We start from the raw sequence: 26,814 nt of genomic DNA, 5'->3' as shown, positions 1-26,814 counted from the left end.
ATCCTATCCAGACCACAGGAGCTTCCTGCGCATGCGCACTGCTGGGCATAACCGGAGCATGCGCAATGCGGCCAGATTGTGCCTGGCGTTAGCCGGAGAAGCGAGAAATAATGGACTGCGGTTGACTAATGGAGCCGCTGGGTAGGTGGAGAGGATTAGAGCGAGGAGAGTGGGCGGAGAGGCTTCATAAATACTCGGTGGAGGCCTCAAACCCCGACTAAGAAACTACCGGTCCTGTTTACCCGGGACGGGGCGAGATCGCTTGAACTCCTCTGGGTCACAGGCCCGGGTTAACGGCCGCCATCTTTATAGTGGCCAATGTGCAGCAGGGCGCATGCGCGGTTATCCATATGCCTGTCAGCAGGAGGAGAGAATATTGTGTATTTCTATCCTTGACTGACAGGGATGGATTTTTGGAAACTCCTTTTACAGGGGGTGAGAAGGGGAGGATTTACACACAGCAAACTAAATCAAAAGAAATGTTTCTCTCTTCAATTTCTATCCTGGATTTACAGTGATGGTTTCCGTAAACTTGCAGGTTACTGGAAGTGGAGGATTGACAGACGGGAGACTCAAACCAAATATCACATCAAGACCTGACAGAGTCACTCGTTTCATCCGGACCTGAATATCATCGCTCTTTGAATGTGGGAAGGAAAAGCTTTGTCTGAACTGTCTATGGGAGAAGATTTCAGGTGTGACTGGAAAAATGCTGAGACACACAAACCCTGGTTACAGCACACCTGGAGAACAATGTTTAGTTCTGGGCAACAAACATCAGGAAGGATAGAAAGGTCTTGGAGGGAGTGTAACACTGATTTACCTGCGTGATATCTGAGCCCCAAGGGATAAATTACAGAATGAGATTACTCAAAAAAGCCACAGTCATTATGGCACAGAGGAGGCCATTCGGCCCATTGAGTTCATGCCAGATCTCTAGAACAATCCAATCAGCCCCATTCCCCTGCTGTATCCCTGTATCTTTGCAAGTTTATTTCCCTCGAGCATCTATCCAATTTCCTTTTGAAATCATTCATCATGTCCATTTCCACCTCCCTCATAGACAGCAAATTCGAGCTCATTACCATTCACTGTGTAAAAATATTCTTCCTCACACCTCCCATACCTTTTACCCAAAAACTTAAACCTCTGTCCTTGAGTCCTTGTACAATCAGCTGATGGGTGCAGCTTTTCTTTGTCCACCTTATCTAAACCTGTCATAATCTTGTACACCTCTACCAATCTGCCCTCAACCTCCTTTGCAGGAACCATTCTGGTAAATCTCCTCTGCACTTTTCTCAAGGACCTTCACACCCTTGCTAAAGTGAGGTGACCAGAACTGAATGCAATTCTTGAATTCTGGCCTAACCAAAGCTTTATAAAGATTCAGCATAACTTCCCTGTTTTTGTTCTCAATACCACTATTTATGTAGCTCAAGATCCAATCTGCTGTGCTAACTACTCTCTTAATACATCCTGTCACCTTCAGAGATCAAAGAACATGCAGCTCCAGGTCCTTCTGTCCATTCACATTCTTTAGATCTGTGCCATGAATTATATCTTCCCCTCCCTATTCCTCCTGCTAAAATACTGTGAGGGTTGTAATCCCTGGAATTTCGAAGATTAAGAGGTGATTTGATCAAAGTTTTTGGGTTATTGATTGGAACTGAGAGGGTAGATAGAGAGGAACTATTTCCACTGGTTGGGGAATCTAGGACAAGCAGGTGGAGTCTAAACATAGAATCAGGTTCCAGCACCTTTTCAGGGAGAGATTTCCAGATCAGGACAACTCTGTTGGTGCACTTCCCTGTTTTTGTACTCAGTTCCTCTATTTATGAAGCCCAAGATCCCAGATATTTCCCTAACTACCCCTCAATCTGTCCTGCCATAAGAAATTGGTCCCACAAATGGATTAATCATCACCCGTACTCACAAAGCCTATATAATGATACAAGATTTAAAATAGTTCCTGTAATACGTGCCCTGAACACCACACACCCGTCCCCAAGGTTATGTCATCCCATCTACAAGGACCTTGATGTTCAGATGATAAGGGAATTATCCAGGAATTTCATAAGTCAGAATGCAGGGAGAGAGATGGGTGGACTATGATCACCCAGTAGCCAAGACCCCGGTGTTAAGGCAGTTTTGGGAAAACACCGCAATCGTCCCTGTGATAGTGACACCAGTAAAAAGGGTGGAGGGAAGAGAGGGATCAGTGACTGGGCTGGAATAGAGGCCACGGCTGGCACGGCCGCTGGGAAGCACTTAGACATGGAGAATATGTGGGAACAGGATGAGGCTGTGAGGCAGCAATGGACAGGAATCTTCAGTAAAAGAAATAAAAGACATAGAGATGAAATCCTGGAACAACAAGAAGGAGTGAAATCCAGAAAAGAGATGGTGGACGGACGGATCGAGAGAAAGGGAACGGTCAGTGAGATCATTCAGCAGAATAAGATTGAGGTGAAAAGTCAGAACATGTCTAAAGCTGTTCCCTGTGTGATGTAAGGAGGGTTTTTATTGGATCAGGTACAACAAGGGCAGGAGGACATTGAAAAACAATAGAGTCCAACAATAGAGAGCCCAAAGGGTTTGGAGGGGGAGGATTAATAATCCCAGGGAGTCACAGGCTGCACAAACTTCGAGTGTGCGCCCAGACCCATTGTAAAACAGTGAACAAATAAATTCTAGATTTTACTGAGACTCTTTTCCATGTCCCAGCTCCTGTGAATACTGACTGGAAAGGGACCGGAATCTCAAGATGCTCCACTCCGCTGGCTGCTCGTGTGGAAGTGATCTCCGATCAGATTAATGTGCTTCTGCTGTGAGTATTCAATAAAGTGTCTGAACCTTTCATTGTGCTTCCCATCCAATATCCCCCTTGTCCATGGAACTTCCATTTTACCAACTGGGAAAAAAAATTGCCCGTTCACTGATTGGTCTCGATGGAGGTAGGATTACCCAGAATGCCCTGTGCGTCAGAAATCCCCCTATCAATGAGAACAGGAACCCAGATCGCCGGCGTGGGGGCCGGGCTGTGCTCAGAGCATGCTCAGTGCAGCTTGTGGAGAGGGACTGAGGTGGAACAGGCGGCTCAGGAGGCCGGAGGAGATTGTGGACGCACGAGAGGAATTGGAGCTGGGGGTGGGCCGGAATTCAATTATCCCAGATAATCCTGGAGGGCTGTAAGACTGGAAATTACCACCATCTGGATCAGAGAGCACAGGGGTGATGGTGAACAAGACTTGGTGTGAGTAAGGACGAGCAGCTGTTTTGAATGAACTCCAGTTTCCATGGAGTTGAATCTGGGAGGTCGACAAGACGCACAGTCGAATCGTCCAGTTTAGAGGGAACAAAGGAATGGATGAGTTTCAGCAGCGGATGAACTGAGGCAGGGACACAGTTGGGTGATGTTACTGAGGTGGAAATGGGTGGTTTTAGTGATTTGTGGTCAGAAATTCAGCTTGGCCTGAAACATGACAACAAGATTGTGAACAGTCTGGTTCAGGCCCAGAGAGCTGCAAGAGAGAGGGATGGAGTCAGTGGTTAGGGGGTGGTGTCTGTTGTGGGGACTGAAGACAATGGCGTCCCTCTTCCCAATAGTTAAATGGAGGAAATTTCTGCTCATCCTGTACTGGATGTCAGACTGGATAGTGTGTGAGTTGGAGGTGATGGTGTTCACTGACACCTGTTACCCTGGTCCTTCTAGGTGGTGGTGGTTGAGGCTCTGGGGATTCTGTGAAATTCCTGGATGAGTTGTAGATGTATAAAACATTTCTTCACCCCCTCCATCTCCCACCTCTCTCTCTCTCTCCTCCCATGGAGACCAGAGTCTTGTGTAGACCCAGTCTGGGTTTCCGGTTCCCTTCCCTGAAGGACATTAGTGAACCAGTTGGGTTTTTATGACAATCCAGCAGTTTACATGGTCACTTTTTCCTCATGTCAATTCCACAAATGACCAGATTCATTCAGCTCAGTTCCCCAACCTGCCTTTATGTTTTTGTGGGTTCTCTCTCACTCCCTTTTTTCTGTTTTAAATCAATTTCACAGGGTATTAGAAGAGGAGGATTTACAGTCAGGAAACTCAAACCAAACATCACATCAGAATCTGACAGAGTCGTCCAGTTGATCGGAACTTGAGTATCATTGGATTTTGAACATGGAAGAAAAAAGCACCATTCACAGTGGAGAGAAACTGTACACGTGTTCTGCGTGTGGACGAGGCTTCAGGCAATCAACTGGCCTGTGGAAACACAAGTGCAGTAACACTGGGGAGAAACCGTGGAAATGTGAGGACTGTGGGAAGGGATTCAAATCTCCAGCTGAGCTGGAAAAGCATCAGCGCAGTCACACTGGGGAGAGGCTGTTCACCTGCTCCATGTGTGGGAAGGGATTTACTCTTTCATCCAACCTGCTGAGACACCAGCGAGTTCACAGTGAAGAGAGGCCTTTTAAATGCCCAGACTGCGGGAAATGCTATAAAAGTTCCTGGGAACTGATGTACCATCAACGTGTTCACACTGACGAGAGACCATTTAAATGCTCCCACTGCGGGACTGGGTTCAGGCGATCATCCCAACTCACTGTACACCAGCGAATTCACACTGGGGAGAAGCCGTTCACCTGCTCCGAGTGTGGGAAGGGATTCACTCAGTCATCCGACCTGCTGAAGCATCAGCGAATTCACACTGGGGAGAGGCCATTCACCTGCTCCACGTGTGGGAAGGGATTCACTACCTCATCCACCCTGCTGACACACCAGCGAGTTCACACTGATAAGAGACCTTTTAAATGCTTGGACTGTGGGAAGTGCTTTAAAAGTTCCTGGGAACTGATGTACCATCAGCGTGTTCACACTGATGAAAGACCATTTAAGTGCTCTCAGTGTGGGACTGGATTCAGACAATCATCTCAACTCACTGACCATCAGCGAATTCACACAAGGGAGAGACCATTCACCTGCTCTGAGTGTGGGAAGGGATTCACTCAATCATCCAGCCTGCTGACACATCAACGAATTCACAGCGGGGAGAGACCATTCACCTGCTCCAAGTGTGGGAAGGGATTCACTATCTCATCCAGCCTGCTGACACACCAGCGAGTTCACACAGGGGAGAGGCCGTTCACCTGCTCGCAGTGTGGGAAGGGATTCACTACCTCATCCCACCGGCTGAGACACCAGCGAATTCATAAGTAACTACAGTGATTTGATTTTGCTGTTAATCATATCCAGGACTGAACCCTGTTAATTGGAGTCTATTTCTGCTGATGTTACTAATCTCCAGACCACTTAAAGGGGCTAATATTCTTGATAAAAATCAAATAAGCAGCTTTGTGTTAAACACAAATCCATGGAGGTTTTTTGAATATCTCTACTCAGGTTAATTCTTTCTGAAGGGCTCTCCCTCTCCCCGTCTCCTCCATCCTCACCTTCAACAACAAGTGTGAGGAGCTCATGGAGCTTCTTTGTCACTAAGATTAAGACAATCTGATCAGCTGCCTCTACTGCTTCCCTTCCACTAGCCCACGGGGCTGAACTGCCTCTAAAGTTCCCTGTTACCTGACCCCTGAACTCACATCGTTCTGTAGTTTCCCTCCCATCTCACCTCAGGCCCTCTCAGAGCTCATCTTGTCCATGAAACCCGCCTCCTTCATCAACCCTACTCCCACTAAACTACTGATCACTCAACTTCTCCATGTTCACTGACTATGTTAACAGTTTTCTCTGTCAGGTACTGTCCCTCTCACCTTCAAATCTGCCATCATTATACCCTTCTCAAAAAATAAATCCTTGACCCCACCATCCTTCTAAACTACTGCCCCATCTCCAGCCTCCCTTTCTTCTCCAAAGTCCTTGAACATGTTGTCACCTCCCAAAACTGTGCCCATTTTTCCCAGAACTCCATGTTTGAATCCCTCCAATCAGGTTTCTGCCGCTGTCACAGTACTGAAACAGCTCTTATCAAAGTCACAAATGACACCCTTTGTGACTGTGACAAAGATAAATTCTCCCTTCTCATCCTTGACCTGTCTGCAGCCTTTGACATTGTTGACCACATCATTCTGCACCTTCGCCTCTCCCCTGTCGTCCAGCTGGGTGGGGCTGCTCTCTCCTGGTTCCATTCTTCTCCATCTAATCATAGCCAGAGAATCACTTGTAATGTTTTCCCTTCCCACTCACACAGTCACCTCTGGTGTCCCCAAAGGATCCACCTTGGTCTCTTATTTCTCATCAACCTGTTCCACACAATGACATCATCTGAAAACACTGTCACTTATCACATTTACACTGACACCTCCCAGCTCTACCTCACCACCACCTCTCTCAACTTCTCCACTCTTGGTAAATTATCAGACTGTTTGTCTGATATTCAGTGGTGGATGTCCAGAAATTTCCTCCAATTAAATATTGGGAAGACTGAAGTCATTGTTTTCATTGTCGGAATGACTGGTAGAAGCAGATTCAATAGTAACTTTCAAAAGTGATTTGGACTTTTATTTAATTAGGAAAGATTTGGAGGGCAATCAGAAAAGAGCAGGGGAGTGGGACAGATTGGTAACATTTTCAGGGACAGTACAGGGACAATGGGCTGAATGGCCACCATCCATGCTCTTGATTCTATCATATCATGTTTACTATGAATCATTGTATTATAAATCACAGAATCTCCTAATAGTACAGCAGAGAAGGAGGCCATTTGGCCTATAGAATCTGTGCTGGTAACTTTCAACGAGCTATCCAGTTAGTGCCACTCCCCCATTCTTTATCCCATCCCTGCATCATTTCTCCTTCAAGTATTTCTCCAATTCCCTTTTGAAGGTCACTCTTGAACCTGTATCCATCGCCCCGTCAGACAGCGCATTCTAAATCCTAACCACTTGTTACTGAAAAGATTTCCTCCTGATGCCTCTGGTTCTCTTGCCAATCACCCTAAATCAATGTCCTCTGGTTATCAAACCCACTGGCCATTGGAAATATTTTCTCCTTATTCACTCTATCTAAACCCTTCATGATTTTAAACACATCAATCAAATCTCCTCTTCGCTTTCTCTGTTCCAAGAAGAACAACCCCAGGTTCTCTCATTGATCCGTGGTCCTGTGATCCACCAACCCTGGAATCATTGGAGTCAATCTCCTCTGTGCCCTCTCCAAAGCCTTCATGTCCTCCCTAAAATGTGATGCTCAGAATTGGACACAACCCTCCAGCCAGGGCAGAAATAATGTTTTTTATAGTGAGCCTCCTTGACCTTTGTACTCCCAGGGCAGAATTTTGCCGTCAGCGAGCAGGAGGCGGGGCCCACTCGCCAATGTGTAAAATGACAAACGGTGATGTCGGGCGGAACCCCTGATGTCATCGCGCCCCATTTAAATTTTCAGGAAGGCAGGGGCGCAGCAAAATCAGCTGCGGGCCCACCGACCTGTCAATGGCCAATTAAGGCCATTGACATGTTCAATTAAACAATTAAAGGACTTGCCCGTCCAACCTTAAGGTTAGCGGGCAGGCCAGGAGCCCCGGCGGGGAATAGAGAAAACATGAAACCTCATCCAGTGGCGGGATGAGGTTTCATGTAGGGTTCTAAAAAGTTTAATCAAGTTATAGTGTAAATTATGAACATGTGCCATCTCAAGATGCACTGCAGCAACTCACCAAGGCTCCCTCAACAGCTCCTTTCAAACATGCAACCTCTACCAGGAAGACAGAGTTAACATTTCGAGTCCATATGACTCTTTGTCGGAACTAAAGAGAAATGGAAATGCAGTGAAATATAGGGCGAAATTTTACGGCAGCGGGGATTTACGTTTCTGCCAAAGCCAATGAGGTTAAGAATGTCTCACCACATTTTACGGCCTCGTCCCTGCCGAAACGGGGCCATAAAACTCTGCCCATAAGCTGTTTAAGTGGGGTGGGACAGGTGGAGCTGGATAGAGGTCCAGTGATAGGTGGAGGCAAAGGAGAGATTGCCAAAGATGTCATAAACAAAAGGTCAAAGGAGTGTTGACGGTGGTGACATTAGCTAAAGGATGTGCTAATGGTGACATTAAGGGTAGAAAGCAGAATGAGCAAGTGACAGATGGCCCTAGTGGGGGTTGGGTGGGGGGAAAGGGATCGAAATAGGCTAAAAGGTGGAGATAAAACAATGAATGGAAATAAATTTTAAAAATAATAATAGAAATAGGTGGAAAAAGGAAAATATATATATGAAAAAAATAATAATTATTAGAAAAAAGGGGATCAAAAAGGGGGTGAGGATGGAGGAGAGAGTTCATGATCTGAAGTTGTTGAACGCAGTGTTAAGTCCGGAAGGCTGTAAAGTGCCTAATCGTAAGATGAGGTGCTGTAAAATCATCAGTGAGTTCACACTGGGGAGAGGCCGATCACCTGCTCTGAGTGTGGGAAGGGATTCACTTGTTCATCCACCCTGCTGAAACACCGACAAGTTCACACTGACGAGAGACCTTTCAAATGTCCAGACTGCGGGAAGTGCTATAAAAGTCCCCGGGAACTGAATGGCCATCAACGTGTTCACTCTGACGAAAGACCGTTCAGGTGCTCTCACTGTGGGACTGGGCACAAGACATTATCTGACCTCACTGTGCACCTTCGAGTTCACACTGGGGAGAGGCCATTCACCAGCTCAAAGTGTGGGAAGGGATTTGCTCACTCATCTCACCTGCTGACACACCAGCGAGTTCACACTGACGAGAGACCTTTTAAATGCCCAGACTGTGGGAAGTGCTATAAAAGTTCCAGGGAACTGATGTTTCATCAAGGTGTTCACACTGTCAAGAGACCATTCAGGTGCTTTCACTGTGGGACTGGGCTCACATGTTCATCTGATCTGATTGTACATCAGCGAGTTCACACTGGAGAGAGGCCGTTCACCTGCTCCAATTGTGGGAAGGGATTCACTCGGCCATCCCACCTGCTGACACACCAGCGAGTTCACACTGGAGAGAGGCCATTCACCTGTCCTGATTGTGGGAAGGCATTCACTCCGTCATCTAACTTGCTGACACACCAGCGAATTCACACTGGAGAGAAGCCGTTCACCTGTTCCGAGTGTGGGAAGGGATTCACAACCTCATCCAACCTGCTGAAACACCAGCGAGTTCACGAGTAACTACAGTGATTGAATTTTTCTTAATCACATCCAGGACTGGGCCATATTCATTTGGATCTTTTTCTGTTGATGTTAATAAACTCCAACCCAGTTATAGGGGTTAATATTCTGGATAACAGTCTAATAAATCAGCTTTGTGCTCAACACACAACCGTCAGGTCTTTTTAATATCTCTAACACTGGTTAATTCATTTTGAAGGGGTCTCCCTCTCCCATCTCCTCCATTCTCACCTCCAACAACAAGTGTGAGGAGCTCATGGAGGTCCTTTGTCACCAAGATTGAGACAATCCGATCAGCTGCCTCTGCTGCTTCCCTCCCTTCCACTTGCTCATCGGGCCAAACTGCCCCTTGTCCAAGCCCTGAACTCACTTCTTTCTCCTATTTCTCTCCTGTCTTCTATCTCCCCTAGAGCTCATCTTGCTCGTGAGACCCACCTTCTGCTCCCTTGACTCTATTCTCAATAAACTGCTGACCATCCATCTTCCCAATGTTATCTGATATTGTTAACGGGGGTTCTCTCTCTCTTTTGGCACTGTCCCTTTTACCTTTAAATTCACCGTCATCACCCATCCTGAAAAAAACCCACTTGACCCCACCATCCTGGTAAACTGCCACCCCCCTCTCTGACCTCCCTTTCCTCTCCAGAGTACTTGAACTTGGTGTCCCCCAAGGATCTATCACTGGCCCTTCCTATTTCTCATCTACAAGCTGCCACTAGGTGACAGTCCAAAAGCACCGTGTTAGGGTTCACATGTACACTGACAACACCCAGTTCTACCTCACCACCATCCCTCTCCGTTCCTCCACTGTTACTAAATTATCAAACTGCTTATCCAATATCCAGTACAGAATGAGCAGAAATTTCCTCCAATTAAAAATTGGGAAGACCAAAGCCATTGTCTTCAGTCAACATTCCAAATTCTGTCCCCTAACTAGTGAGTCCATCCCTCTCCCTGGGAACTGTCTGAGGCTGAACCACACTGTTCACAATCTTGGTGTCATATTTGACCCCAACATGAGTTTCCAACTACACATCCACACCATCATTAATACCCCATATTTCAATCTCCATAACGTCGCCTGTCTCCTCCCCACCCCAGCTCATCTCCTGCTGAAACCCTCATCCATGCCTGTGTCAATTTTAGACTTCACGATTCCAATACATTCCTGACCAGCTTCTCACATTCACCCCACCTCAACACAGAAACATGAGATCATCCAAAACTCTGCTGCATTCTCATGCCAAGTCCCATTCACACATCATCCCTGTGTTCCCTGACCTACATTGGCTCCTGGTCCAATAATGTCTCGATTTTAAACTTTGCATTCTTGTTCAGAAATTCATTCATGCCCTCATTCTTCCTTATCTCTATTTTCCAGTTGCACAACCCTCTGAGGTATCTACACTCTTCTCATCCAGTCTATTTAGCATCCCTGATTTTATTTACTCCAACGTTGGTGGCCATGCCTGGGAGTGAAGCTCTGAAATTCCCTCCCTAAACCTTTCACTCTCTCTCCAGGTTAAAGTTGCTTAAAATCTGCCTGTCAAATCAAGGTTTTGGCCATCTACCCTAATATCGTCCAATGTAACTTGGTGTCAGTTTTTTCTTTCTGAAACTCCTCTGACCTTAGGATATTTTATTGCATTATATAAATACACGTTGTTTCTGTTTCACAACATCCAGTTTTTTGGTGGTGTTAGTTAAAGCATCAATGTTGGCCTCACTGCACCAGTAGATCTCCCCTGTGGACAGTATGTGCAGTTGTTGAGGTCTCCTGAGCTGAAAGTGGAGCTGATTGAGCTGTTGGCCCTGCCGTGTACCTTGAAGAACCATAATCCACTCCCAAGATAAGTGCACTGTAGACTGAACATTAATCCACCCCTGTGCCCCACAAACTGGATCATTACTTTATCCCAGGAGGTAAGATTCACAGTGTTGGGAATTCCAGTACACCAGAGAAACATCTCTTAACTCTTATATTCTGAATTCCGATTTGTAGGTAGCTATCCATTAATTCTGCTCTCTGGATGTGGACTCAACACATCACATAGACTGTGCATACGGCACAGACAGTGCACCAGTGGATGGAGGGAATCGAAACTAAGTCCTGTGCCAGATATATTGGTGAAGTGAATTTCTCTGTCCCATGGGCATTGGTGTATCGGCAGCAGCTATTTCACCCCTTTCCACCTTGAAGCAGATAATGCTGCCAATTTATTAAAGAGATTTTTTGATAGGACACAAAAAATGAGGCAAAAATAAAAACAAAAAACTGCAGATGCTGGAAATCCAAAACAAAAACAGAAATATCTGGAAAAACTCAGCAGGTCTGGCAGCATCGGCGGAGAAGAACAAAGTTGACATTTCGAGTCCTCATGAACCTTCAACAGAACTAAGTAGAAATAGGAAATTTCACCCCTTTCCTATTTCTACTTAGTTCTGTTGAAGGGTCATGAGGACTCGAAACGTCAACTTTGTTCTTCTCTGCCGATGCTGCCAGACCTGCTGAGTTTTTCCAGGTATTTTTGTTTTTGTTTTGTGACAAAAAATGAGGCCTCGTAACTTTCCCTCTAAATGACAGACCTGCACTGGATTTAGAAAACACTGTGAGAAAACATTTAGCGGTTTAACCAGTGGTTGGAGTTAGTAACAGAAAAGTGGTGGTCATTGTACTTCGCATCAAGGTGGAGAGACTGGGCATTCTGATTTCTGTATATTGCATAAATTGACGTTGGATATACCTGTCCCGCCCGCAATCTCGATGGGATGACAAGACATTCTTCTCATCGCCAGTTCGTGGTTTAATGGCAGTCTGTTCACCCAGATTCCCCGCAGGCCAGAAAGTCCCCTATCAATGACGACAGGGTCAAATGCGCCGGTGCAGTACCAGATGTGCTCTGAGCATGCGCGGTGACAATGGCGGAGACGGGCCGGTGCATAGCTGGTTCCGGGAGGCGGTAAAGATATTGTGCGGCTCGGGGTGGAATGGGGGTGGTGGGGGGGAAGCGGGGATGGGGCTGTTAACGTTCATTAACACCAGGTGTAGGCTTAAAGCTTCGGAGAAGAGGAGGCTGTTTGCCCTGCATTGACAGACCAGGTTCACAGCCGCCCTGACGGTGGGGAAACGGCCGCCATGTTGGTAGATGCAATGCGTGGAAGACTCGCATGTGCGGCCATCTTGGTAAGGGAACAGGAAGTGGGCGTGGCTTCATGGTTCCCAGTGACCAGGAGACAAGTATCTTTTGGACACTGACAGAACTGCCCTCCCAGCCAATAATTGTAATAATTAAACATATTTTGATGTTGATATTCTTGAAACCATCTTACACTGCTCAAACCTTCTTTGAACCTTCATAATGGGCAATTGAGTAAACCTCAGAGAGTTGTCGCGATCTGCCTGATAAGGTCGTGGAATCTGATTCCATAACTAATTCTAAAAGGGAGGTGGACAGTTACCTGATGAGGAGGTTACACAGTTACGGACATAAAACAGGGATGTGGGACTGAGCAAGTCTGCTCTTTCTAAGAGCCAGTAAAGGAATGATGGGCCAAATGACCTCTTGTGCGATACACCTCTACGATTCTCTGAAAATGAATGCAACCAAAAGAAAATCTTAGGTTGTTGTTGATCATTCCACTAAATTAAAGAGTTCTCTATACAGCAAGAACAACTTAAGAACATCACAAATACGAGCAGGTGTAGGACATCGAGCCTGTTCCACCATTCAATAAGATCATGGCTGATCCACATCAGCTCCATTTTTCCTCCTTGTCCCCATTTCCCTTCGTTCCTTCCATCTCCAAAAATCTTCTGAATTCAGTCTTGATTATACTTAATGACTGAGCACCCACAGCCCTCTAGGTTAGAGAATTCCAATTCACAATCTGTTCATTGAAGATACTTTTCATATCATTCACATAGCGCCATTAACATCCAGAGGCGTTTTACAGCAGCATAGCCAGACAATGATTCATACAACAGTTGTTTGTGATCCACTTCACTTGTCTGAAGTTCCTTCACAAGGTATCAGCTTTATTCTGGGAGCTGAGAAGGCTGAGCTCACTTTCCTCATACACCTGATTTCCAGAGATGACAAAATTGGAGTACAGCTACAGAGCTCAGCGCTTTCTCATCAGCAACGATTCAGCCTCTGCAGGAAATGCAGAAAAGAGGCAGCAGTGCTCATCGGCCACCCAAGAAAGTACTATTTAAGTTCAAAGTCTTTGTCCAGAGTGTATGGAACTTGCTGCCACAGGGAGAAGTTGAGGCAAAACAGCGTGAATGCAGTTAAAAAGAAGCTGCACACAAGAGGGAAAGGAATAGAATGATATGCTGATAGAGAGAAGTGAGAGGCTCATGTGGAGCATAAACACTGGCATGGACCAGTTGAACAGAATGACCTGTTTCTGCATTGAATATTCTGTGTAATTCTATTTAAATTCCTTTAACAGTGTGACTGGAAAAGCACCGAGACAGACACTGAGAGTGTTCCAGTGCGCTGACTGTGGAAAGAGCTTTAACCAGTTACACAAGCTGATAAAACATCACACCATTCACAGTGGGGAGAAACTGTACATGTGTTCTGTGTGTGGACAAGGCTTCAACTGATTGTCCTGGACACACACAAAGACGGCAGCACCATGGAGAAACCATGGAAATGCGGGGACTGTGGGAAGGGATTCAATACTCCATCCCAGCTGGAATCTCATCGACGCAGTTACACTGGGGAGAGGCCATTCACCTGCTCTGTGTGTGGGAAAGGATTCGATCAGTCAGCACATCTTACAAAACATCAACTTGTTCACACTGATCAGAGACCTTTTAACTGTTCTGACTGTGAGAAGAACTTCAAAAGCAAAATGGATCTGCTGAGACACCAGGGAGTTCACACTGGGAAGAGGCTGTTCACCTGCATTGAGTGTGGGAAGGGATTCACTCAGTCAGCCAACCTGCTGGCACACCAGCAATTTCACACTGGGGAGAGGCCATTCCCCTGCTCTGTGTGTGGGGAGAGATTTAATAACATATCCAACCTACAGAGACACCAGCGAGTTCACACTGGGGAGAGGCCATTCAGCTGCTCCAAGTGTGGGAAGGGATTCCTTCACTTATGCAACCTCACTGAACATCAACTTGTTCACAGTAATCAGAGACCTTTTAAATGTTCTGACTGTAAGAGCTATAAAAGCAAAAGTGACCTGTTGAAACACCAATTCACTCACACTGGGGAGAGGCCGTTCACCTGCTCTATGTGTGGGAAGTGATTCACTTCGTCATCCCACCAGCTGAGACACCAACGACTTCACCAGTGACTGCAGGGTTTGGATTCTGCTGTTATTGCCGCTGTCCATCACATCCAGGACTGAACCACGATCATTCTGATAGTTGGTGTTTGTTTCTGCTGATGTTAATAACCCCTATAACTGGCTGGAGTTCAATATTTTGATATCTGTCAAATGAATTCATGTTGTTTCAGACACACACTTTGTTGAGTCTTTAATTTCTCCAGGATAAGAGGAGGTTACTTGATATCCTGTTACTGACTGCTCTATTTTGGGTCTTTTCTCCTTTCCAACTTTAGATTACTTCAGTTCTCAGACCTTCAGTTACTCTCATGGACAAGCCACAGCTCCCCATACCTTTCAGAGTGGCCCCCCTAGCTTTGGGATGCAGGGAAGGTGTCAGTAACACTCCTGGGATCACTGAACACAAAACCCAGTCTGTTAATCATTTTCAGCTACTGGACTTAGTGTATGTCCCACAGCATCGCTCTCACCTTTGATGTGTGAATACAGCATCACATCTGTAAACCTGGTTTAAATTTAAATCCACTCAGCAAATGTATTGAACAGAAGTCTGGAGGTCGATGAGACTTTCTGAAGGTTTACTTTACGGGATGTGGGCTTCGCTGGCTGGGCTGGCTTTATTGCCCATTCCTAGTTGCCCTTGAGAAGATGCTGGTGAGCTGCCATCTTGAACCACTGCAATCCATGTGCTGCGGGTACACCCACAGTGCTGTTAGGAAGGGAGTTCCAGGATTTTGACCCAGTGACAGTAAAGGAATGGCACTCGACGGGGCTGAGATTGACATTGTTTCCGGTGCCTAGGTCGATGCTGGGTGGTCTGTCTGGTTTCATTCCTTTTTTCTGTGACTTTGTAGTGGTTTGATACAACTGAGTGGCATTTCAGAAGGCATTTAAGAGTAAACCACATTGCTGTGGGTCTGGAGTCACATGTAGGCCAGACCAGGTAAGGATGACAAATTTCCTTCCCTAAAGGACGTTAGTGAGCCTGATGGGTTTTTTTTTTACAACAATCGACAATGGTTTCATGGTCAACATTAAACTTTTAATTCCAGAGTTTTATTGAATTCAAATTCCACCATTTGCCATGACAGATCCAGAGCATCTCTGGATTACTAGTCCAGTGACAATACCACTACACCTTCACCTCTCCCTAGGTGCCAAGAATCCAAACACACAGCTAAACCCAATTAAATTGCGATTTATATTGTGGCAAATTTTACATATCTGGAGAAATCAACATTGCTGCTGCACACAAGTCAGCCATTTCCCAACACTCGTAATAAGGGGACGGTGATATCACAGAAAGGGAAGATCGGTGGGGCTCGAACTCATACCAGGATGAGTCTGATTTCCCTCCATTCTGGTTAACGGTGTCCTTATTCATTGTCAGCTTTACAGACTCTGATTGGAAATGATTGGGAATGTTGATCTAATTGTGTTCAATGTGAGGTCTGGGCTCATCTCGGGTGTTGTGTTCATCTTGGAATGGCAGAGACTCTGTGTCTGAAATAAAGAATCAATGTCAGTGAGATAGGAAATGAGACAGAGAATGAGAGACAGACAGAGAGTGAGAGACAGACAGAGAGTGAGAGTCAGAGAGTGAGAAAGAGACAGAGTGAGAATCAGGCTGAGGGTGAGAGACAGACAGGGAGTGGGAGACAGACAGGGAGTGGGAGACAGACAGAGGGTGAGAGACAGACAGAAGGTGAGAGACAGACAGAGTGAGAGACAGTGAGAATCAGGCTGAGGGTGAGAGACAGACAGGGAGTGGGAGACAGACAGGGTGAGAGACAGACAGAGGGTGAGAGACAGACAGAGAGTGAGAGACAGAGTGAGAAAGAGACAGTGAGAATCAGGCTGAGGGTGAGAGACAGACAGGGGGTGGCAGACAGACAGAGGGTGAGAGACAGACAGAGGGTGAGACACAGATGTAGAATGAGAGAAAGAGAGTGAGAGACAGATGGAGAGTGAGAGACAGAAGGAGGGTGAGAGAAAGAGAGTGAGAGACAGATGGAGAGTGAGAGTCAGATGGAGGGTGAGAGACGGAGGGTGAGAGACAGACAGGGAAGGACAGACAGAGACTGAAAGACAGAAAATGATCAGAAACATACAGAGGGTGAGAGACAGAGGCTGAGAGACAGATAGCGAGAGAGAGTCAGAACATAAGAGACAGACAGGGGATGAGAGACAGAGGGGGAGAGACAGATGGAGCGAGAAAGACAGTCACAGAAAGGGAGTGAGAGACAGTGAGACAGAAAGATTGAATGACAACATTGACAGAATGAGAGAGGGAAAAAGACAAATAGAGAGATAAATGCAGGCAGAGCGAATGAGAGACACAAAAAGAGACAATAAATTGTTTCAAAGCAAAAGACAGAAGGACCAAGAGAGAGGATACAGAGACAGAAAGAAATCCAGGGAGAAATATAGGACAGAGCGAAAGAGGGAAACAGAAAGAGAGATTAACTCTACATCTTCTGTCTGCCATAAATAGGAAAGATTCAGGAGGTTTGTGCATTCTGAATTATTCACCCCATTATCACTTTGAGAAATATGAGCTGATCAGAGAGAGACAGCATGGATTTGTAAAAGGTTAATTCATGTCTAAATAACTGTGTTGTATTTTTGAGGAGGTCACTAATGTGGTAGTTAAGGGAATGTCAATGGATGTTACTTATACTGACTTCCAGAAGGCATTTGTTAAAGTTCCACACAAGAGATTCTAACAAAATGAAAGTGCCTGGAATTAGAGACAATCTATCACTTAGATAGAGAATTGGTTAGGAAATACTGGACAACAACCTCCTCTTCATAGACACATGACCCTGACTGTGTGGTGCTAGTTAGTCCAGAGAGATCCCTGGGTGGACACAGTGTGTGTTGTCATTTTAATAATAATCTCACCTTCAAGAAACAAACCAATCCCAGGAGTGAAATATGTAATCGGCGCCTAAATCCTGAAAGAAAAGAAGCTGGAATTCTACCTGAGGACTTTCAGAGTTTTGAAGGAGTTTGTGGCTGAAATTGGTACCATATCTGCTGAGTGGACTTCTGAAAAACGCAGATCTCCCTTTGTTGCATCTGCTCTTTAATATGTAAGTTTTAGTTAATATTGACTGCAATGTGCCTGTTAATTCATGTTTAATTTATGTTGATTTTGCTTTGATTGTTAAAGTAAAAGGTATCAAAAGTGAAATCTTGTTCAATGGTTTTCTTGTTGGTGTTGTTCAGTAAATTTGGTTCTTTTGGTTTGTTGATCTCCACAGGGATCATAACCTGGTGGATACATTGGATTTGATCTTCCAGGATTCCTTAGATTTTTTAGAACAGTTCCCAAGGAATGGAAGGTAGAAAACATAACCTCACTATTCAGAAAGGAGGAAGAGAGAAAATGAGGAACTATAGACCAGTTAGTCTAACATCCGATTGTAGCATTTTGCCAACTGCTATTATTAGATGCGGTAACAGGGCACTTCGAAAATCGTTAACTGATTAAACAGAGTCAATACAGATTTATGAAAGGGAAATCATGTTTGACACATTTGTTTAGAGCTTTTTGTGGGTGTAACGGGTGAGGTGGATAACAAGGCAATCAGCACATGTTGTGCATTTGGATTTTCAAAAAACATTTGATAAGGTGCCACACAAGAGGTCATTACACAAAATCAGGTCTCAGGTGATTGGGGTAATATTCTAGCATGGACTGAGAGTTAATTAATGGATAGAAAACAGAGAATAGGAATAAACGGGACATTTTCAGATTGACAGGCTGTAACTTGTGGGTACCACAAGGATCAGTAGTTAAGCCTCAGCTACTCACAATCGATATCAATGCTTTTGATGAGGAGACTGAGTGTAATGTATCCAGGCTGCTGTCAAAGAAAGTTAATTGGAAAAGTAAACGGTGACAAGGACGAAAAGGGTCTGCAGAGGGATAGACAGATTGGGAGAGTGGGTAAGGACATGGCAGATGGAATACAATGTGGTGAAGTGTGAAGTTATCAATATTGATAGGGAAATTATAAAAGAGGGAAATTATAAAAGCAGGATATTTTTTTGAATGGTGCGAGACTGGGAAATATTTGCATTCAAAGGGACCTGGCTGTTCTTGTACATGAATCACAGGTAGTTAATGTGCAGGTACAGCAAGCAAATGGTAAATGGTCTGTTAGCTTTTATTACAAAGGGATTGGAGTATAAGAGTAAATATGTCTTACTACAATTACACAGAGCATTGGTGAGGCCTCACCTGGAGTACTGTGTGCGGGTTTAGTCTTCTTACCAAGGAAGGACATACTTGACCTAGAGGGAGTGAAACAAATGTTCACCAGACTGGTTCCTGGGATGAGGAGATTGTCCCATGAGGAGAGATTGAGCAGACTAGGCCTAAATTTAATGGAGTTTAGAAGAATGAAAGGTGATCTAATTGAAATTTAAAGTTCTTAAGGGGCCTGACAGGGTAGATGCTGAGAAAATGTTTCCCCTGGCTGGGGAATCTAGAAGGGAGTGGGGGGCGGGGGGTGGGGTTTGGGGGGGGAGCACAGTCTCAGAATAAGGGATTGACCATTTAAAATTGAGAAGAGGAGGAATTTCCTCACTCAGAGGGTTGCGAATCTTTGCAATTTTCCACCTCAGGGTGCGGTGGTTCTCAGTTATATTTAAGACACAGGTCGATAGAGTTTTGAGTATTTTTGAAGGGAAATAAGGGATACGGAGAGAGCAGACCTGGGATAGAAGATCAGCGATGATCGTATTGAATAGCAGGGCAGGCTCGAAGGGCCAAATGGCCTATTCCTGTTCCTATTTCTTATGTTCAATAAACCTGTCTGGTTCCCCCCAAGCTGCTGAGTGACTGAATTAAATCTTTCTTCACAAATCACCCGGATACCAGATAAGTCAGGCCATGAATGTTGTTTATTGTTACAAATCACAGTGAAATGTGGGCACACAGATTCTTTCTAGACGTGTCTAAATGTAATCAGAGTTATCCAGCAGTTCAGCACTAATGGGGAGAGCTATTTCACTAAACAAGGAACAAAGATTCCACAGGATATTCAGTGGTTCACTGTAAATCAGCACGAATGGATGCTGAATATTAATTACAGCCGGGAGCAGAGTCTGAGGTTATCAATTGGTGAGTTTACTTTCAGAGTAATTCCTTCAATATCTTAACGGTTAACAGTTTTGAACAGCCCGTCGTCTCTCAAATAGCTCGAGCCTACTTGTAATTACAAACATTCAGAGCTTACCGAGCCTCATCCTCGAGTTACAGAACAGGCTTTCTCCGGTCAATATAGAGCTGCAGGATTGCACTGTGATCTGTTTAACGTTTAGTTTGATACAGTTTCTGAGTGGATTTAAATTTAAAAACAAGGTTTTCAGACAATGATGATCTATTCACATATGATTGAGAGATGGTGCGGGTACACGCTAAGTCTGAACTGGGCAACTGACATTAGAGATCAACCCCAACTGTCAGAATGAACATGATTCAGTCCAGGATGTGATTAACAGCAGCAATAACAGCAGAATCCAACCCCTGCAAACACTTGTGAACTCGCTGGTGTGTCACCAGGTGGGATAAGCGAATGAATCCCTTCCCACATTCGGAGCAGGTGTATGGTCTCTCCCCAGTGTGAATTCGCTGGTGTGTCAGCAGGTTGGATGACTGAGTGAATCTTTTTCCACACTTGGAGCAGGTGAATGGCCTCTCCCCAGTGTGGGTGCGCTGGTGTGCAGTGAGGTGAGATGATTGCCTGAACCCAGTACCACAGTGAGAGCATCTGAATGGTCTCTCATCAGTGTGAACACGTTGATGGTATTGTAGATCCATAGAACTTTTGAAGCACTTCCCACAGTCTGGACATTTAAACGGTCTCTCGTCAGTGTGAACACGTTGGTGTGTCAGAAGGTGGGGTGATGTACTGAACCTCTTCCCACACTGTGAGCAGCTGAACGGTGCATATGCAGTGTGAATGCGCTGGTGCTCCCTCAGTCCATGTGGGTTTTTAAAGCTCTTTTCACAGTCGGGGCATTGAAATTCTCTCTTGTTGGTGTGAACTTGCTGGTGTTTCAGCAGGTGGGATGAGCGAGTGAATCCATTTCCACACACGGCGCAGGTGAAAGGCCTCTCTCCAGTGTGAAGTCGCTGGTGTGTCTGAAGACCGATTAACTGAGTGAATCCCTTCCCACACACGGAGCAGATGAACGGCCTCTCCCCGGTGTGACTGCGTCGATGAGTTTCCAGATCAGACGGAGATCTGAATCCCTTCCCACAGTCCCCACATTTCCATGGTTTTGACCTGGTGTGAACAGTGCTTTTTGCTTCCATGTTCAAAGGCTGTCGATCTTCAGGTCCTGATGAATCGAGAGACTCTGGCAGATTTTGATGTGATTTTGATTTGACTTTCCCAACTGCAAATCCTTCTAACAGCCTGTAAAATGAATTTAAAACAGAAATGAAGAACCGTGAAAGAGAACCCACAAAAACACAAAGACAGGTTGTGAAATTGAGCTGAATGAATCCGATAATTTGTGGGGTCGGCACGAGGAAAAAGTGACCATGAAAACTGCTGGATTGTCATAAAAACGCAACTGGTTCATTAATGTCCTTCAGGGAAGGGAACCTGCCTCCCAGTCTGGGCTGACACAAGACTCTGGCCTCTATGGGAAAAGATTGAGAGGTGGAGGAGGGGAAAAGGAGATGGACTTCATAGATCTGCAATTCAACCAGAATTTTTGGTAGAATCTCTCATGGCCCCCACCCACATGGAAAGACAAGAGCAGCTGGTGCATGGGGGAAGCCATCAGCTCCAAGACACACAGCAGCGAGTTCACACTGGGGAGAGGGGGACACCTGCTCCATGTCTGAGAAGAGATTTAATCCATCATCCAACTGGCTGACACACCAGCAAGTTCAGCAGAGACTCCAGCGGTTGGATTCTGCTGTTAATCACATCCAGGACTGAATCATGTTCATTCTGATAGTTTGGGTTTGTTTCTGCTGATGTTAATAATCCTTGTAACTGGACTGAAGATTTAATATTCTGGATATCGGTTTGTTTTACTTTGTAACCCTTATTCTTCAAATGAAGTATCTTTCCTTGGCTCATAACAAACAGTGATCTGCTTGTAATTTTTTTTCAATTTAGTTACTGTCTTCAGTGCTGACCATGTGGCCTGCTATACATTGGGAAGATCAAACACGATTGGGTGATCACTTTGTGGAATAACCTCCATTCAGTCTGTGAGCTTGACCCTGAGCTTCCAGTCACTTGTCATTTTAATTCTCTGCCCCACTCCCACTCTGACCTCTCTGTCCTTGGCCTCCTGAACTGTTCCAATGAAGCTCAATGGGAGCTCGAGGAACAGCAGTTCATCTTCCGATTTGAAACTTTACAACTTTCCAGACTCAGCATCGAGTTCAACAGTTTCTGCACCAACAAAGAGTTGTCAGGATTGGGAACTCACACCTGAAAAAGTGCTGGAACCTGACTCTATAAGGAATTTTAAAAGGGAATTGACGGTTATTTGAGAATGAGGAACTCTGAGGTCTACGAACAGAGCATGTGTGTGGGACTAAACATGACTGCTCATTCAAAGAGACAGCGCAAACACAAAGGATTGAATGGCCTCTTCCTGTGTTGTAAGTTTCTATGATTCTAGGAGTTGACTATTTAGCTCCTCAAGCCTGTTCCACCGTGAAATGAGATCATGGCTGATCTGTGATCTAACTCTATACAGCTGCCTTCGCTTCATATCCATTAATACCTTTGGTTAACAAAGATTGTTCAATGTCAGATTTAACATTAACATTGATCTCGCATCAACTACTGTTTGTGGAACAGAGTTCCTCACTTCTACCTCCCTTTGTGTGTAGACTTCACTCCTGAAAGGTCTGGCTCTCATGTTTACACTGTGCCCCCAGAGTCCAGGACTATGACTCTTCTTTGAAACTGACTGAATCTGGGGAAGTGAGGACGATCATGGTCTAAAAATTGTAGCCATGTCTTTCAGAGTGAAATGAGGAAACAATTATTGACACAAAAGCTGGGATAAGATTGGAATTCCCTCCCACAAATGACAATTCCCTCACCAATATCACTACCCATTCACCCCACCTTCCCCTCCTAAGATGGCAACAGGCAGTTGCCTGCATAAGCCAGGCCTCTTACCAGGGTTTCCAGTCCCGCACAGACCATGTTTTTTTTTTAAATTCTATGATAGGATGTGGGCATTGCCCTCATAACATGGCATTCATAACTGAGTGGCTTGCTGGGCCGATTCAGAGTGAACCACATCACTGTGGGTCTGGAGTCACACGCAGGCCAGACTTGGTGGGGACGGCAGGTTTCCTTCCCTAAAGGGACACTAGTGAACCAGACGGGATTTACCACAATCGATGATAACTTTATAGATTTATTAACTAAATTTAAATTCCAGCAGCTGTGCTGGGACTTGAACCCACATCCCAAGGTCTCTGGACTTCTAGCCCAGTGACATTACCACTGGGCCACCGTATTCCCGCCGTCTGAACTCGCGCGTTGTTTCCAGGCTCCCCCCGGTTCACAATCTCCAGCCGCCGACTTCATTTCTCACCCTTTGTGATCTCAACTCGACAGCTCCTTCTTCCAGCTCCGGCTCCAGTACTGCGCATGCTTCAGTCGGATCCTAGCCCCGCCCCTCCCCCATCCCCATCACTCCGAATGGCTCGACGCCCAACCGCTCCTGCTCGGTCCTCTAGTCCCGCCCCCTAATCCTATTGGCTCGGAGCTGCCGTCAATCATCCGGGCATTGTGAGCTGTCAGGTGAGAGGTCGCTGTCGGGAGCGGGCTTAACAGTCGAGTCTCAGTTACACAAATAAATATCACTGATTTGTACATTTAAATGGTCACAATTATTTTACTCTTTATGCAACAAAACTGCAAAGAAACATAATAATTTTAGTAAAATACGGTGGATGCTAGAAATCTGAAATAAAAACAGAAAGTTCTGGAAATCCTCAGCAGGTTTGGCAGCTTCTGTGAAGAGAGAGAAACAGATTTAACATTTCCAATCCAATATGATTCTTCTTCAGAACTGAGTATTTCCAGCATTCTGATTTCATTTTAAACACACAATTGATGTAAACTTTATTGTCCTTACAGGTATCTGGATGTAAATCTGATTTCAGACCTTCCTCTGAACAGTTTTCAAACTGGCTCCAGCTCATTGTCCATTCCTTCACTAAAGACCCGGATGGAAAACCCTCATCACAAGATGGCGGCGGCCGGTTGCCCGGGTAACCCGGGCCGGTCACCGGGGAGAAAGCCGCGCCTTCTCCAAGATGGTCGCCCATGCGCCTGGCACTCTGAACAAGACCCGTCTTCCTCTCCCAAGATGGCGGCGGCCGGTGAGGCAACTCCCAGTGCGCAGGTGCAGTGTGGGTGTGCGCTCTGAGCATGCTCAGTGTCAGTCATGGTGACAGTGAGGAGGAGCGGACGGTTCGGGAGGCGATTGTGAAAACAGGGTAGGAATGGAAACCGCGGCTGGACTGGGAACTGGAGCAACTTCTGGGGTAGGCCCCAGGCCCCGTGTTTACCCCGCGGTGATAGGCCCGGGGGGAGGGAGCGATGGAGCCGGCGGCTGGACGGGGAGGATTTGGAAACACTTTGTGGATCCGCAAACCCTGAGGAATAATTATCAGCTCCTGGTTTGCAGCTGCGGGGCTTCTCCCTCCCGGGAACAGGCCCAGGTTAACGGCCGCCATCCTGGGTCAGCGAGTGGAGGATGGTTCACATCAGAGGATAGGGGAGGGGGGACAAGAAATAAGAGGTTACACTTTGGGCTCAAATCAATCAGGATCTGATCTGTGGGAAGGAAGGAAACCCTGGGAGGTGGGCGGGGAGGATTCAGAAACACCCGCTGGAGGCCCCAAACCCCCAATAAGACTCATTGATTTTATTGTCAGTCTGCAGACAGGAGCTGGAGAACTGAACCCAGGCAGAGGAGAGGGAGGGAGAAAACTGGGAGTGGAGGAAAGAAATGGTGGAGATGGTGAGATGGGTTTGGATTTCAGCCCAGGGAGGAGAGAGTGTGTGGGACGGGGATTTACAGCTTTGGGGGAACAAGACAGGAAAACAAGTTCCATAGAAACTAGAATTGTCTGTTTTGATGACTTTTGTAAACTCCCTTTACAGAATATTGGAAGGATTTGCAGATGTAAAACTCAAACCAAACATCATATCACAATCTGGATGACTCACTTAATTCATTTGGACCTGAATATCGTTGGCCTTTGAATGTGGAAAGATAAATGTTTATCTGTTCAGTCTGTTGGAAAAGATTTCAAACATTAGTGTGGCTTGAAAAGCACCGAGAAACACACACCCAAGTGAGTGTTCCAGTGAACTGACTGGAAATAACTGCAACCAGTTACACAGTCTGAAAAAACATCACACCATTCAAAGTGAGGAGAAACTGTACAAGTGTTGTATGTGGATGAGGCTTCACTGAATGTCCAACCTGGAGAGACACAAGCACATTGGTACCATGGAGAAACCATGGAAATGTCGGGACTGTGGTAAAGGATTCAATTATCCATCCCTTCTGGAAATTCATCAACACAGTCACACTGGGGCCAGCACCCAAGAGAAACTATGGAAATGTGAAGATTGTGGTAAAGGATTCAATTATCCATCCCAGCTGAAAAACCATCAACACATTCACACTGTGGAAAAGCCATTCACCTGTTCAGTTTGTGGGAAGGGATTCACTGGGTCATCCCACCTGCTGACACACCAGCTTATTCACACTGAGGAGAAGCCATTCATCTGCACTTACTGTGGAAAGAGATTCAGATCTTCTTCCAACCTCACTGCACACCAGCGAATTCACACTGGGGAGAGGCTGTTCGCCTGCTCGGTGTGTGGGAAGAGGTTCACTGGGTCATCCCACCTGCTGACACACCAGCTTATTCACACTGAGGAGAAGCCATTCATCTGCACTTACTGTGGAAAGCGGTTCAGATCTTCATCCAACCTCACTGCACACCAGCAAATTCACACTGAGGAGAGGCCGTTCACCTGCTCCTTGTGTGAGAAGGAATTTGCTCGGTTATCCAGCCTCCAGAACCACCAGCAGGCTCACACTGAGCAGAAGCTATTCACCTGCAGCTCCTGTGGAAAAAGGTTCAGGTGTTCATCCAGCCTTGTTAAACATCAGCGAGTTCACACTGGGGAGAAGCCATTCATCTGCTCTGTGTGTGGGAAAGGATTCACAAAGTCCTCCAACTTGGTGATACACCAGAGAATTCACACTGGCGAGAGACCGTTCATTTGCTCCGTGTGTGGGAAGAGATTCACTCAGTCACAACACCTGCTGAGACACCAGCAAATTCATAAATGACTGCGGGGATTGGTTTCTGCTGTTTTTGCTGCTGTGAATCAGGTCCAGCATTGGCATTCTGATGTTATTAACAACCCCATAACTGGCTGGAGTTGAATGTTCCGGAGATGTCACTGATTTTCGGGTCTGCAATGTCCCGTTTTAAAAGCACCATCTGTGATCTTTCCCCTTAGTTTAAGAAATCTCAACAAGAACCCGCTTACAATAAAATTATGAACTTTTACTTCAATCCTAAATTGATCTTTGATGAAAAATCTACAATTCAGTGTCTGAAGGGTTCCTCCGATTAACATCTCCAATTAGAAAGTGCTAATTAATCCTTGCTGACAATTCTTAATGACTTCCACATTTTTCATAGTGACACCTCCATTATGAAATTAAATTAAGGAACATAAACAAAACAGTAAAATATTTTACAGGCACATCAATAAAAGCTTCATCAATCAACATTGATATTGATGAAGTTTGGAAGTCACTGATTCAATCATTTCTGACACAGCAGCAGCAACTTTTGGTAAAGGTGGAACCCACAACAAAGACTAGTTTGAGACCCACTCAGCAGAGATGGCATCTGTCATTGAAGCAAAAAGCAAAGCCCACCAGATGCACAGCATAGAACACTCAATCACTTAAAAGTATCAAGACAGTTGTGCAAAAAGAACAGGGTGATGATGTGCAAATAAACTCTGGATCAACTTACATGAAATCCAAACCACCTGTGACAATGGTAATCTGCGTGCTATGTATGATGGGATCAAGAGCACACTTGGTCCTACCATCACCAAAGTTGCCCCCCTGAAATTGAAATTGACAGATGGTGAAGTACTCACCAACTGATGTAAACATATGTCCTGCTGGGTTGAACACTACTGTCAGCTGTACACCCATGAGATGGACATCTCCCAGTTTCCGTTTGACACTTTCCCACAGCTTCCTGTCAGGGTTGAGTTGGATGAGCTCAAAAAGACCATCGATTTCTTAGCAAACAGGAAG

At 45.6% G+C, this 26,814-nt stretch overlaps 3 protein-coding genes across 4 annotated transcripts in view; 2 read left to right on the top strand and 1 right to left on the bottom strand.

Annotated features, from left to right (window-relative positions):
- Window positions 1-26,814, top strand: part of LOC144698102 (uncharacterized) — an 862,314-nt gene that overhangs the window by 773,601 nt on the left and 61,899 nt on the right. The gene's annotated exons all lie outside the window — the stretch shown is intronic.
- LOC144697706 (uncharacterized) lies at window positions 423-26,814 on the top strand. The gene is made up of 6 exons (XM_078569714.1): window positions 423-695; window positions 2,725-2,827; window positions 4,054-5,185; window positions 14,308-14,390; window positions 23,583-23,850; window positions 24,946-26,814. Exons 3-6 carry the CDS (start codon window positions 4,163-4,165, stop codon window positions 25,819-25,821), a joined length of 2,250 nt encoding a protein of 749 aa, XP_078425840.1. The 5' UTR covers window positions 423-695; window positions 2,725-2,827; window positions 4,054-4,162; the 3' UTR covers window positions 25,822-26,814.
- Window positions 19,334-23,074, bottom strand: LOC144698115 (uncharacterized). The gene is made up of 2 exons (XM_078570048.1): window positions 23,035-23,074; window positions 19,334-20,870 (listed from the first exon to the last, which is right to left on the bottom strand). The coding sequence occupies exon 2, from the start codon at window positions 20,765-20,767 to the stop codon at window positions 19,928-19,930; it is 840 nt and encodes a 279-aa protein (XP_078426174.1). The 5' UTR covers window positions 20,768-20,870; window positions 23,035-23,074; the 3' UTR covers window positions 19,334-19,927.

This window comes from Cetorhinus maximus, chromosome 23 (genome assembly GCF_964194155.1).
Source record: "Cetorhinus maximus chromosome 23, sCetMax3.hap1.1, whole genome shotgun sequence".
Lineage (NCBI taxonomy): Eukaryota > Metazoa > Chordata > Chondrichthyes > Lamniformes > Cetorhinidae > Cetorhinus > Cetorhinus maximus.
This window is presented reverse-complemented; position numbering and strand designations above follow the sequence as displayed.